The following is a 13,337-nucleotide window of genomic DNA, read 5'->3' as shown; positions in this document are numbered from 1 at the left end:
GTATAACTTTATCCTCGTACACATTCCAACCACAAGCAATATAAATGCCGCTATCATCCATGTCTTTTGCAGTGCGAGGGGTTGGACAGTCACGATAATGGGTAAATGCAATAGGCCTATTGGTTACACGGCCGTTTCTATTATCAGTTATATTTGGTGTATCCTCTATCATAATAATTGTCTGGGTGTCCGAGACTAGATTACAGGTATCATCTACAGCAGCGCTGTCTACAGAACTATTGTCGTCACTATCACCATTCGGCGGCGTTTCACCACTGTCAAGTGCCAAAACACATTCGCTGGTCTGCCACTGAGCCCCTGTGACACGAACACTTTCAATATCACTGTCCGTAGCACACGGCTGGCCTGCGCGTAAGTTTGTGACAGTGATGTCACCAGTCACGGAAAATTCACGTGCACTAGCTTCAGTCAAAACCGGTGTCGCTTCAGGTCTATCTCCCCTCTTATTTCGTACCACAGGAACAATTTTCTTATTCACAGTCTTTTTCGTTTTTTGTGTGGTATCACTATCAGGGCGGCCACCTTCCTATCTTAATTCTTTAAGAACCTCTCCATCGGCATCCAGTACATGCTTCTTACCTTCTATCAGAAGGTGATCAAACACCATCGTAGCCCTTTTACCTTCTGACCTGGCTAGCTTCAGATGCGGTAACAACTTGCGTCTTATATCCCTCACGCGCATGGAGAAATCCTCGCCAATGAAGATCTGGCTCCCTTGTAGCTTCCGTTTTGCTCTCAGCATCTTCACTTTGTCCTGGTAGAAAGTACAGCGCGCAATCACCGGTGAGTTTGGCTTGGCACTAAGACGATGCACTCTGTCAAACTGCACGTCCTCTGATAGTTCAAGCTTGTCCGTGATCATTTCTTTCAGCACAGCTTCACACTCGTCTGATGTCTCGAGAGAGAGAGAGAGAGAGAGAGAGAGAGAGAGAGAGAGAGAGAGAGAGAGTTGATAAACAAAATACTCCCCCCCCCCCACACACACACACACACAAAAAGTATATGGTCTTGCGTGCAAGAACTTTATAGCCCAGACTCCCCACCCATATCGAAACCCCGGCCATCTCCTCACGTCTCTCATCCTCTCTCCACTTGCCATCTCCTCACGTCTCTCATCCCCTCTCCACTTGCAATCTCCTCACGTCTCTCATCCCCTCTCCACTTGCCATCTCCTCACGTCTCTCATCCCCTCTCCACTTGCCATCTCCTCACGTCTCTCATCCACTCTCCACTTGCCATCTCCTCACGTCTCTCATCCCCTCTCCACTCGCCATCTCCTCACGTCTCTCATCCCCTCTCCACTTGCCATCTCCTCACGTCTCTCATCCCCTCTCCACTTGCCATCTCCTCACGTCTCTCATCCCCTCTCCACTTGCCATCTCCTCACGTCTCTCATCCCCTCTCCACTTGCCATCTCCTCACGTCTCTCATCCCCTCTCCACTTGCCATCTCCTCACGTCTCTCATTCCCTCTCCACTTGCCATCTCCTCACGTCTCTCATCCCCTCTCCACTTGCCATCTCCTCACGTCTCTCATCCCCTTTCCACTTGCCATCTCCTCAGGTCTCTCATCCCCTCTCCACTTGCCATCTCCTCACGTCTCTCATCCCCTCTCCACTTGCCATCTCCTCACGTCTCTCATCCCCTCTCCACTTGCCATCTCCTCACGTCTCTCATCCCCTCTCCACTTGCCATCTCCTCACGTCTCTCATCCCCTCTCCACTTGCAATCTCCTCACGTCTCTCATCCCCTCTCCACTTGCCATCTCCTCACGTCTCTCATCCCCTCTCCACTTGCCATCTCCTCACGTCTCTCATCCCCTCTCCACTTGCCTTCTCCTCACGTCTCTCATCCCCTCTCCACTTGCCATCTCCTCACGTCTCTCATCCCCTCTCCACTTGAATTTTTAGTTCATAAAAATAGAAGATAAAGTATCATTTGTGAAAACTATTTGTTGTGCCTTTCGTCTTTAAAGGGCAGCTGTTGGTTTGTGGATCTCAAAATCTGTTCATCAGAATGAGTTCTCATGAAACTGAAACTATACTTAAAAGTTACTTGGTGATTTTAACAGCTTGATAACACAAGTCCGAAGATTTTAGACATGCTACAATGTCATTAATCGAAGAAAGTTTGCATTCTTGGCTGAGTCAATGCAGCCCGCTCGAAAATTACTTCCCTTGGACGCGTGACGTCAGCCGAGGAATCGGCCGGGTTGAACGGTGCTCTCTTTATGCCGTGTAGTGAGCGTAATCGGGTTGTCAAGCCCTAAAGCATACATCACGGGTAGGTGAAGAGAAACAATTAGGATGGGGTGTCTTCTCCCAGAAGACACACACACACACACACACACACACACACACACATATGTGTTATCACACACACACACACAGAGACACACACAACACACACACACACACGATAACCATCACAATCACAGTTTGACAAATTCATCTTTGATCTTTTTTGCACACTAGATCCACGCGTAACACACGTTGAACGAAATAAAAACTTGTCTTTCCTATGAATCCAAATGTATGAGCTCACACTTTCATTTTTCTTATCCACATTGGAATAAGATTCTAGATGTTTCTAAGGGAGGAGAAATCAGAAACACCCGGGCTTGACTGTTAGTAGTTAAAAAAGAAAAAAAAGTATTGCAATTTCAAGACTTACTTTTTCGAGAAAAAGTGTGTGTGTGTGTGTGTGTGTGTGTGTGTGTGTGTGTGTTTTGTGTGTGTGTGTGTGTCTGTGTGTTTTGTGTGTGTGTGTGTGTGTGTTTTGTGTGTGTGTGTGTGTGTGTGTGTCTGTGTGTTTGACTCTCTGTCTCATACACACACACACACACACACACACACACACATACACACACACACACAAACACACATGCGCGTGCAAACAAACACACACACACACACATACACACACAAACATACGCACGCACACACACACACACACACACACTCACACACACACAAACACTTCCACATCCACTCACACACACACGCACACACACACACACACGCACACACACACACACACACACGCGCGCGCGCGCGCACACACACACAACCCTCGTTTTGATTCCAAGTCTACCAGAAAACATTACGTCAAATATTGCTTACATTTTAAAAACGCGACATTGTGCATTGAAATCACCTTTGCAAAAGGAACGCAAACCAAAATGTTCCGCTGTTACCTACCGTCTTGTACTGACTCATTCATTTGAGAGAAGAAAAACAAACAGGCGGAGAAAGCGGACTTGACAACCTACAGTGTTCTGAACTTTGTGTTTTATTTAGTCTCTGTGAAGACACATACAATTCAAAACAACATTAAAGGTACAATCCTCGCGTAACCATCACAAATCCTTATTGGCTTTTACATGGGATAAGAGCATTCTTACACTTGAACACACACCTTGAATGATCATCCGGGCATTTTGTGATGAATTGATTTCGTACATTGACACTGGTGTCAGTTACGGAATAGATTTAACCAAGAGATTCCCATCCTGCATACTGACCGACGAGAAAGTTAATTTTTGGTATGTGTTCAAGTGGGAGAATAACGTTACCCCATGTAAAATCCTGGGACGATCTAAGGCGGTTAACACGATTGGTAACACGAAAAAACCCATAAAGGGAAAGTCCCCAAATACCGAACAGGTGCCTAATACCGAACAGCTGATTTCTCGAAAACAAGAGGTGACTACTCAAATTGGACTGCACGAGGTGATAGAGTACCGTCCCTGATTATCCTGCATCAAAAATCATGGCGGATAAAGGCGGCAAAAGAAAACGGTGAGTGATTTTATGATTTTATGACTCTCAATGCTATTTCGACCCACAGAAGACTAGGATCATACTATGAATTTGAGTTGCTTTTTGTGAAAAGTTATGGTTGAAATTAACAGTGTGGTCTATCTGCTTGCCAAATATGTCTGTTTGCAAGCATTCGTCTTAGATCTTGCCTGAGCGCCACGTGGTTTTAAAACAGTTAGGTAGATTTCAATTACCGAACACTCCATGTTTCAAATACCGAACAGTGTTCGGTATTTGAACTAGTGTGTTCGGATTTTGACTCTCTCTCTCTCTCTCTCTCTCTCTCTCTCTCTCTCTCTCTCTCTCTCTCTCTCTCTCTCTCTCTCTCTCTCTCTCTCTAACTCGGATAGATGGCAACAGGTACCCCAAGAAAGTGTATAATATGTTACTGTCTATACAAAGGCAAAATTACACGACATGGGCTTGTAACGTTCGTAATGTTTTGAACAACTATGGATTTGGTGAAGTGTGGGAAGCACAAGGTGTTGGTGATATTTCCACGTTTGTAAGAGAATTTCGGCAAAGACTTGTCGATTGCTTTAGACAGGATTGGTATAGTTCCCTTGAATCACACGTTTTTTATAATGTGTATTCGTTATTTAAGCAGTCCTTGTGTATGAGTGGTTATTTGTATCAGATAAGAAATGTTCATTTGAGGAGAATGTTAGCACGTTTCAGATTTGGTATGTCACCCTTAAATAACCACTATTTACAGTATAAACCCAATGTGAATAACGTAGACAGATTTTGCCCTTTGTGCTCAGATGATACACTGGAGACGGAAGTACATTTTTTACTTGTTTGTCCCGCATATAATGAGATCAGAGTTGAATTAATAGCCTCAAAGTATTATCGGAACCCATCCATGTTTAGAATGTGCCAATTACTATCCTCAACAAATGGCCAAGTGGTAAGACAATTAGCAACGTATATTTACAAAGCACTACGATTTCGCACTGATTCTCTGGAAAATGCTCAGTTGCAAGATGCAGGTCCATAATGTTGCTTTTTCTGCTTATTTTAAACATTGTTCGCTTGTATAATGTGTCACCAGTCTTGTTATGGGCCGGAGGCCTAACAAATAAAATTTCCGACTTCCGACTTCTCTCTCTCTCTCTTTCTCTCTCTCTCTCTCTCTCTCTCTCTCTCTCTTTCTGTCTCTCTCTCTCTCTCTCTCTCTCTCTCACTCTCTCTCTCTCTTCTATTCTCTTTTTATTGTCTGTGCATATGTATGCCAGAAGTAGATCTAGTTAGTACATAGTGATGAGCGTTGTTAATACTTGGTGTACCGGTATATTGTGCAGGGCTACATGGTCAACGCAGTCACTGGCAACAGCCATGGCAGCTGTCATAGACAAGAGGCTTGGACTTCGAGCAGCTGCAAGAGCGTATGGATTCCCCCCCCCCCCCCCACAACACTTAAAGATCATCTTGATGGAAAATATGAACATGCCATGGGTGATACAAAACATTTGGGGAGGCCGTCCATTCTTCCCCCAGCAATAGAAAAAGAATTGGTTGACCATATCATTAAATGTGAGAGGATGTTTTTTGGCCTGACCAGAAAAGACGTTATGTCACTTGCATACGAAATAGCGAGCAGAAATGGAATTCAACATATTTTCAACGAAGACAAAAAATCATCTGGAAAAAGATGTTTGAAGCTCTTCTTACAGCGACACCCTCAACTATCCTTGAGGCAGCCGGAATCAACATCAATTGCCAGAGCACACGGCTTCAATGCTGTCAGCGTAAACAGATTCTATGACCTGCTGGAAGAGCAAATACAGACCAAAGGATTCAATTGCACAACGATCTACAATGTCGACGAAACTGGTGTTTCAACTGTGCAGAAACGCTGCCAGAAGATTCTCGGGCAAAAGGGCAAACATCAGATCGGCGCTATCACCAGTGGGGAGAGGGGGACAAATACAACCGTTGTTTGTTGTGTGAATGGTGTTGGACACTATGTGCCTCCCTTGATTCTGTTCAAAAGAAAGAGGCATTGCCGTGAACTTGCTGACGGTGTACCAACTGGGAGCCTTGTCACAAACAATGAATCTGGCTGGATGGACAAAGACATGTTCCTGACTTGGATACGTCATTTTGCCACTCATGTGAAGCCGTCACCTGACAGACCAGTCCTCCTCATCATGGATGGACACGCATCTCATACAAGATCTCTTTCGGCCATCGACTTTGCTAGAGAAAACGGGATAGTGATGCTGTCACTACCTCCTCATGCAACAGCTAGGCTCCAGCCTCTGGACGTGGCCTTCTTCAAGTCATTGCAGACCTTCTTCATCCAGGAGCAAGAAACATGGATGCGAACAAATCCGTGGAGAAAGATAACTGCTTTCCAGATTGCTGGTATCTTCAACAAAGCCTACGTTCGCGCAGCCTCGATGGCAACAGCCGCCAAGGGCTTTGAAACAACAGGCATATGGCCCTGCAACCAGCATGTGTTCGGCGAGGTGGACTTTCTCCCTTCGATTGAAGATGTTGACGCCTTCAACATTTCGTTTGGCCATCCAGGCCCAAGCTCCAGTCCCTCAAATTCATGCCACACACCTTTCCAGCAAGCAAGACCCTCTTCTCAGCCAGCAAGACCACACCCCCAACCATCAGGACCCCCCCTCTGAACCAACAAGACCCTCCTCTGAACCAGCAGGTTCCCCATCTGAACAAGCAAGACCCTCCTCTCAACCACCAAGACCCTCCTCCGAGCCAGCAGGTTCCTCATCTGAAGAAGCAACACCCCCCTCTGAACCACCAAGACCATCCGCTGAGCCTGTAGAACCCCCCTCTGAACCAATAGGACCCCCCTCTGAAAAAGCAGGACCCCCCTCTGAACCACCAAGACCCTCCGCTGAGCCTGTAGAACCCCCGTCTGAACCAATAGGACCCCCCTCTGAACAAGCAGGACCCCCCTCTGAACCAGCAAGACCCCTCTCTGGGCGAACTGGACATCCAGTAGACCCACTTTCTGAGTCACCTAGCCCATGCTCTGAGCAAGACATTGGCCTATTTTTGGCACTTCCAAACAAACAAAACAGTTATCCAAACCAATCCCGATGGACGCTGTTTTTTTTAGATCCATTGTCATCGGCAACACTCCTGCGTTCCAAACTGCAGAAAGGGACGGTAATGGGTTACCTTCAGAGTGTCACACGAAAATACAAGAACAGATCCAAGCTGATGCTCTAAGACAAAAGATGACCAGTCACATGCTCAGCAACATTGAAGGCTTCCGCGAAGTGTCAGCTGCAATAAACTTTGACATGCCATCATCTTTCGCTTTTTTCTCCCTAGAAGAAAAGATTCTTCACATGGCTCATTCAACTGCTTCAGTGGGAGACATGGACATTTCTGCTACAAGTGAGGTGTTGCAGCAGCCCATCCACATCATCAATGCAGAGTCTGGGAACGTTCTCAAATACAACGATGACTCTTTGGCTCAACCAGTGACTCTCCTTTACTCACCTCATGGGGACAATGCAGGACACTATGACTGCGTCCTTGAGTCAGCTGTCTCAGTGGCGCTGATTTCTCACAATCCCAGTGTTTCACAACAGAAATTAGCGGCGAAACGAAAATCCAGAAAAACAGAAGCTGAACTTATCACGTCAAGTCCATACAAACGTAAACTTGAAGAGTGGCAGGCAAAACAAAAACCAACAAAGAAAACAAGCAAATCAAAGCCAAACACAGAGAACACAGAGAAACAGAAAGCTAGAAACAAGAAAACAAGCGTCAGTCATCAGCAGGAAGCTAGCTGGTTCTGTTTTTTGTGCCGAGAATGCACCTGTGAGGACATGATTCAGTGTTTGATGTGCTCAGAATGGGTACATGTGGATTGCGCTGGGACAACAGAAAGCCAAAGAGAGTACTTTTGCGATGTTTGTCAGTCAAAGTAACATTGGTTTTTGCTGTTCGGATTTTGAACCTCTGTGTTCTGAGTTAGGGAACAAAAATGAAATTAAGATAACTTTCTTTTATGTTGATTTCTTTCCACAAAAGTGGTATGAATGTTGCTGATCAATTACTTTATTAAAATTCACATTCAAAAACGGTCTGTCTTCTGTTGTTTTTGAGATGATGGCAGATTTTCTTAAGTGTTCGGTATTTGGGGACTTTCCCCAATATTGTTGAAAGAGGTGAAACAGAATTACAAAACTCACTGATCAATTCAAACCATCATCAGACTGAAAAACACAAAACCCGGCCGATATTCTGATCAGCCTTTCTTCTCAGGCTTGCAATACGCCCAAGATCTGGGCCAATATCCGTACCGGCACCAGTTGTATTCAGATCCGTGCTTGGCACAGGCGTGGTCAGGCTTGCAGCAGTAGTCCCAGGCGCCAATCTGGACGTAGCACCAGTAGTAGCTGTACCCGTGCTGCCCACAGGATTCGCCGGACAAGCAAGGCCTTCCGCCCACCGTCTTATCAAGCTTCAGAATAAAATAAGGCGCTGTCGTGAAAGATATATTTAATGGGGTATAGGAGAAGATTTAAGCTTCTTTTTTTGTTACATTTAGTCAAGTTATGACTAAATGTTTTCACGTAAAGGGGGGAATCGAGACGAGGGTGTGGTGTGTGTGTGTGTGTGTGTGTGTGTGTGTGTGTGTGTGTGTGTGTGTGTGTGTGTGTAGAGCGATTCAGACTAAACTATTGGACCGATCTTTATGAAATTTGACATGAGAGTTTCTGGGTATGATATCCCCAGACTTTTTTTCATTTTTTGGGATAAATGTCTTTGATGACGTCATATCCGGCTTTTCGTGAAAGTTGAGGCGGCACTGGTTGAAATTTTGGTCAAGTAATCTTCGACGAAGCCCGGACTTCGGTATTGCATTTCAGCTTGGTGGCTTAAAAATTAATTAATGACTTTGGTCATTAAAAATCTGAAAAATTGTAAAAAACAATTTGTTTATAAAACGATCCAAATTTACGTTCATCTTATTCTCCATAATTTTCTGATTCCAAAAACATATAAATATGTTATATTTGGATTAAAAACAAGCTCTGAAAATTAAAAATATAAAAATTATGATCAAAATTAAATGTTCGAAATCAATTTAAAAACACTTTCATCTTATTTCTTGTCGGTTCCTGATTCCAAAAACATGTAGATATAATATGTTTTAATTAAAAACACGCTCAGAAAGTTAAAACGAGGAGATGTACATAAAAGCGTGCTATCCTTCTCAGCGCAACTACTACCCCGCTCTTCTTGTCAATTTCACTGCCTTTGCCGTGAGCGGTGGACTGACGATGCTACGAGTATACGGTATTGCTGCGTTGCATTGCGTTCAGTTTCATTCTGCGAGTTCGACAGCTACTTGACTAAATGTTGTATTTTTGCCTTACGCGACTTGTTTAGTGTTTTTCTAAGAATGGCTTTTTGCGTTATTCGCCCATCTACATTCTTATTTTTGGAGAGATATAACACATAATTTGTTTTAGCTACAGAGCTCCAGTATTTGACACACACACACACACACACACACACACACACACACACACAGCTCCAATTGTGCTTGCGCTCTTCTGTTGGTATTCACCCCCTTTCTGCAAGATGTTGTTAATGTATGTGAAACTTGAACATGTTAGTAGCGCTACCAGTTTTAGTCCGAGCTATCAAAGTATAAGAGTATATTTTGGTGTTTTTCTTCTTCTTGCAAATCCCAAAACGTGCTGTCTACAGTTTAGAAAACGCAATATATACAACAATTTAATCCAGATCGACTTACTGGCACATCTTCTTTGTCGCAGAAGCTCCAGCGAAACCGTGTAAATCCGTGGTAGCACCAGTGATAGCCGTTGCCGTAGGTACCGCAGGGGTAGTCGGGCCTGCAGCAGTAGTCCCACTCTTTTTGGTAGATGGATGTGTAGCACCAGAAGTAGTTGCAGTTGTGCTTGCCGCACCCGTGATTGGTAGCACAGTTCTCCCCCGCCACAGTAACTGTTAGTCCCGGTAAAAGGAGGATAACATTTAAAGCATTTACAATGCCTCATGTTCAATAATGTTTTGAACGAAGAGCTTGGCACGAGAAGGGGTGATAAAAGGCTTTAGGTCTCTGTGACAGTTATGCCGCGGCCCGCGGGCTGAACAACCCGATAGGCAAATGTCATATGTGTATGGTCGTTTGATGAAATGCCTCAGTTGACAGGAAGAATAACAGCATCCCAATAACGCCTATATCTGTAGACCCGGAGTGTAAAGCTTGTCTCCGTGACTGAACCTATATATAGGTTACACACTCCGAGTTCTGATTATCTTGCATATTTTCCCGAGGGTCGATTTTCAGGTATTACCGAGCCTTTGGCGAGGTAATACCTGAAAATCGACCCGAGGTAAAATATGCAAGATATTCAGGACGAGGTGTGTAAGCTATTTATCCCATTACTCCGACGTTTTCATTAAAAACACTTACTTTTTCCACTAAAACCTGCCCGTGCCTGTTTTCAGCTTGCCAAAAGCCTCCGCAGTCGAAATTCATGTCAATGAATTCATGCGCAAAGCTAGTTCCCATTTGTCAGCATAATGGACGGCGTCATTCGACTTGTATGTGGACATTCAGTCATTCATATTGCTTATAAAAAGGTCTGTTATCTGCTTTTACATTTTGAAAGTCATTTTAAAATATCCCTGTGTATATTTGACATCGGCTTTCGTTATACTCAATTCGGCATACTGGGTTTATATTTTTACCAGAATTGCGCAGGATAATGGCAGCGCAACAAATTCAGTTCGGGCCGTGCTGGTTTGATCGTTGACCCAAGTCAGTTCGCATGCAGTGTTACCGTGTTTGTCAGTCGGGGATAGAAATGTTGGCTGTCATCGCGCTGTTCTGTTTCGGTTTTCACACGTGGATCACTTACATATTCAGTCGTCGGGTTTAGGTGAGCCAAAGCTTCAATACTTCGCCTGTTGTAGACGTTAAGCAATAAAGCTTGGAAGTTGTATGTCGGCACTGAGAGTCTGTAGCGGTACATCGCTTTCTACTTTGTCCTGGTCTTGAGTTTGAACACCCGGCTAAGGTTGGCTACATCTAACACCTCACATCCTCTTCTCTTCCCCATATATCTTAACTGTATCTCCAACTTCTTTTTACATTTAGTCAAGTTATGATTAAATGTTTTAACATCGAGGGGGGAATCGAGACGAGGGTCGTGGTGTATGTGCGTGTGTGTGTAGAGCGATTCAGACTAAACTACTGGACCGATCTTTATGAAATTTGACATGAGAGTTCCTGGGTATGAAATCCCCGAACGTTTTTTTCATTTTTTTGATAAATGTCTTTGATGACGTCATATCCGGCTTTTCGTGAAAGTTGAGGCGGCACTGTCACGCCCTCATTTTTCAACCAAATTGGTTGAAATTTTGGTCAAGTAATCTTCGACGAAGCCCAGACTTCGGTATTGCATTTCAGCTTGGTGGCTTAAAAATTAATTAATGACTTTGGTCATTAAAAATCTGAAAATTGTAAAAAAAAATAAAAATTTATAAAACGATCCCAATTTACGTTCATCTTATTCTCCATCATTTTCTGATTCTAAAAACATATAAATATGTTATATTTGGATTAAAAACAAGCTCTGAAAATTAAAATTTTTAAAATTATTATCAAAATTAAATTGTCGAAATCAATTTAAAAACACTTTCATATTGTTCCTTGTCGGCTCCTGATTCCAAAAACATATAGATATGGTATGTTTGGATTAAAAACACGCTCAGAAAGTTAAAACGAAGAGTGGTACAGAAAAGCGTGCTATCCTTCTTAGCGCAACTACTACCCCGCTCTTCTTGTCAATTTCACTGCCTTTGCCATGAGCGGTGGACTGACGATGCTACGAGTATAGGCCCATTGCAGAAACTCAAGTTAACAACAGCATTTCTACTCGGCGCGCGCGGTATGAGAATCACGGGTCGTAACTCTCTGGAATTGGTCATCCGCCGCCATGTTGGATGCCTTGCACGATCTCTGACGGCAGTGCTTGAGCGTTGGGTTGTGTTTTTTGATTGCTCTCTCTCTCTCTCTCTATCTTTCTCTCTCTCTCTCTCTCCTCTCTTTATCTCTCTCTCTCTCTCTCTCTCTCTCTCTCTCTCTCTCTCTCTCTCTCTCTCTCTCTCTCTCTCTCTCTCTCTCTCTCTCTCTCACGGTTCTGTGTAGATGGCTGACTGTGTAAAAATTAGGGAGTATCGTCCCTTGATCCCACTCGCGATGCTCGTTGAACATGCCTTTGACCATGCAGTCGCTTCAGCCAGCGAAATATCTCGACTCCGCTCTTTAAATCCATGCAGAATGTGCGTATCGTATGAAGTATTCTTTATTTTCTCAATATTGACACATGTAGGCCTGTACCTATACGTGATATTGACTTTGACACCATAAAATATTTCAGTCGTATGTGGAAAAAAAGTAGTCCATCTGTAAACTCTGAATATGCAGATGACCTCTATAAATTATTCAATTGTACTCTGAAATCAAAGACAATGACCAATGACAGTTGAGATCGAAACTCGGTTGTGATGGATAATTCATATGGTTGCGATGGATAATTCAGATTATCCCATGACCTGCCTCTTTGTCTCTGTTAGCTGAGGAGGTGATTATTCTGAATTATCCATCGCAACCATATGAATTATCCATCACAACCGAGTTTCGATATCAACTGTCATTGGTCATTTTCTTTGATTTCAGAGTACAATTGAATAATTTATAGAGGTCATCAGACATCTGCATATTCAGAGTTTACGGATGGACTACTTTTTTCAACATACGACTGAAATATTTTATGGTGTCAAAGTCAATATCACGTATAGGTACAGGCCTACATGTGTCAATATTGAGAAAATAAAGAATACTTCATACGATACACACATTCTGCATGGATTTAAAGAGCGGAGTCGAGATATTTCGCTGGCTGAAGCGACTGCATGGTCAAAGGCATGTTCAACGAGTATCGCGAGTGGGATCAAGGGACGATACTCCCTAATTTTTTACACAGACAGCCATCTACACAGAACCGTGAGAGAGAGAGAGAGAGAGAGAGAGAGAGAGAGAGAGAGAGAGAGAGAGAGAGAGAGAGAGGAGAGAGAGAAAGAGAGAGAGAGAGAGACAGAGAGAGACAGAGACAGAGACACAGAGAGAGAGAGAGAGAGAGAGAGAGAGAGAGCAATCAAAACACAACCCAGTCACCTGGTAGTTTGAAAACTCAATCTGAAACTGACATCGATTGTCGAAGGCATGCCTGCGGTGCATAACTCTCGAAAAGTTGTCGTAGCTGGGAACCCGTTGAGATCCATTCCAACGCCCAAAAAATCATCAGAAGAGTCACCATGAAGTCAAATCAAACGTTAGGTTTTCTCATTTGGTTATTTGCTTTGGCTTTAAGTGTATTGCTTCGATTGATAGCTGAATCTGCTTGCAACCGTGCTGTTCAAGACTGTTCGAACTGTCGTCTGCTAGACGGGCTTGTGTGAATCC

At 43.8% G+C, this 13,337-nt stretch overlaps 1 protein-coding gene across 1 annotated transcript; it reads right to left on the bottom strand.

Moving 5' to 3' along the window:
- Positions 1–228: 228 nt before the first annotated feature.
- LOC138970121 (uncharacterized) lies at positions 229–883 on the bottom strand. The gene is made up of 2 exons (XM_070342604.1): positions 601–883; positions 229–275 (listed from the first exon to the last, which is right to left on the bottom strand). The coding sequence occupies exons 1-2, from the start codon at positions 881–883 to the stop codon at positions 229–231; spliced, it is 330 nt and encodes a 109-aa protein (XP_070198705.1).
- Between the last annotated feature and the right edge of the window lie 12,454 nt (positions 884–13,337).

Source organism: Littorina saxatilis, linkage group LG7, assembly GCF_037325665.1.
Source record: "Littorina saxatilis isolate snail1 linkage group LG7, US_GU_Lsax_2.0, whole genome shotgun sequence".
Lineage (NCBI taxonomy): Eukaryota > Metazoa > Mollusca > Gastropoda > Littorinimorpha > Littorinidae > Littorina > Littorina saxatilis.
The sequence above is the reverse complement of the archived record's forward strand: the minus strand, read 5'-3'. Positions and strand labels throughout refer to the sequence as shown.

What these genes read in the sequence shown, in the direction of transcription:
- LOC138970121 (XM_070342604.1), bottom strand. Translation starts at nt 883, where the DNA reads ATGATCACGGACAAGCTTGAACTATCAGAGGACGTGCAGTTTGACAGA. An exon ending in TGATCACCTTCTGATAGAAG is followed by an intron (nt 276 to 600) that starts GTAAGAAGCATG and finishes GGCACTTGACAG; the next exon opens with TGGTGAAACGCCGCCGAATG.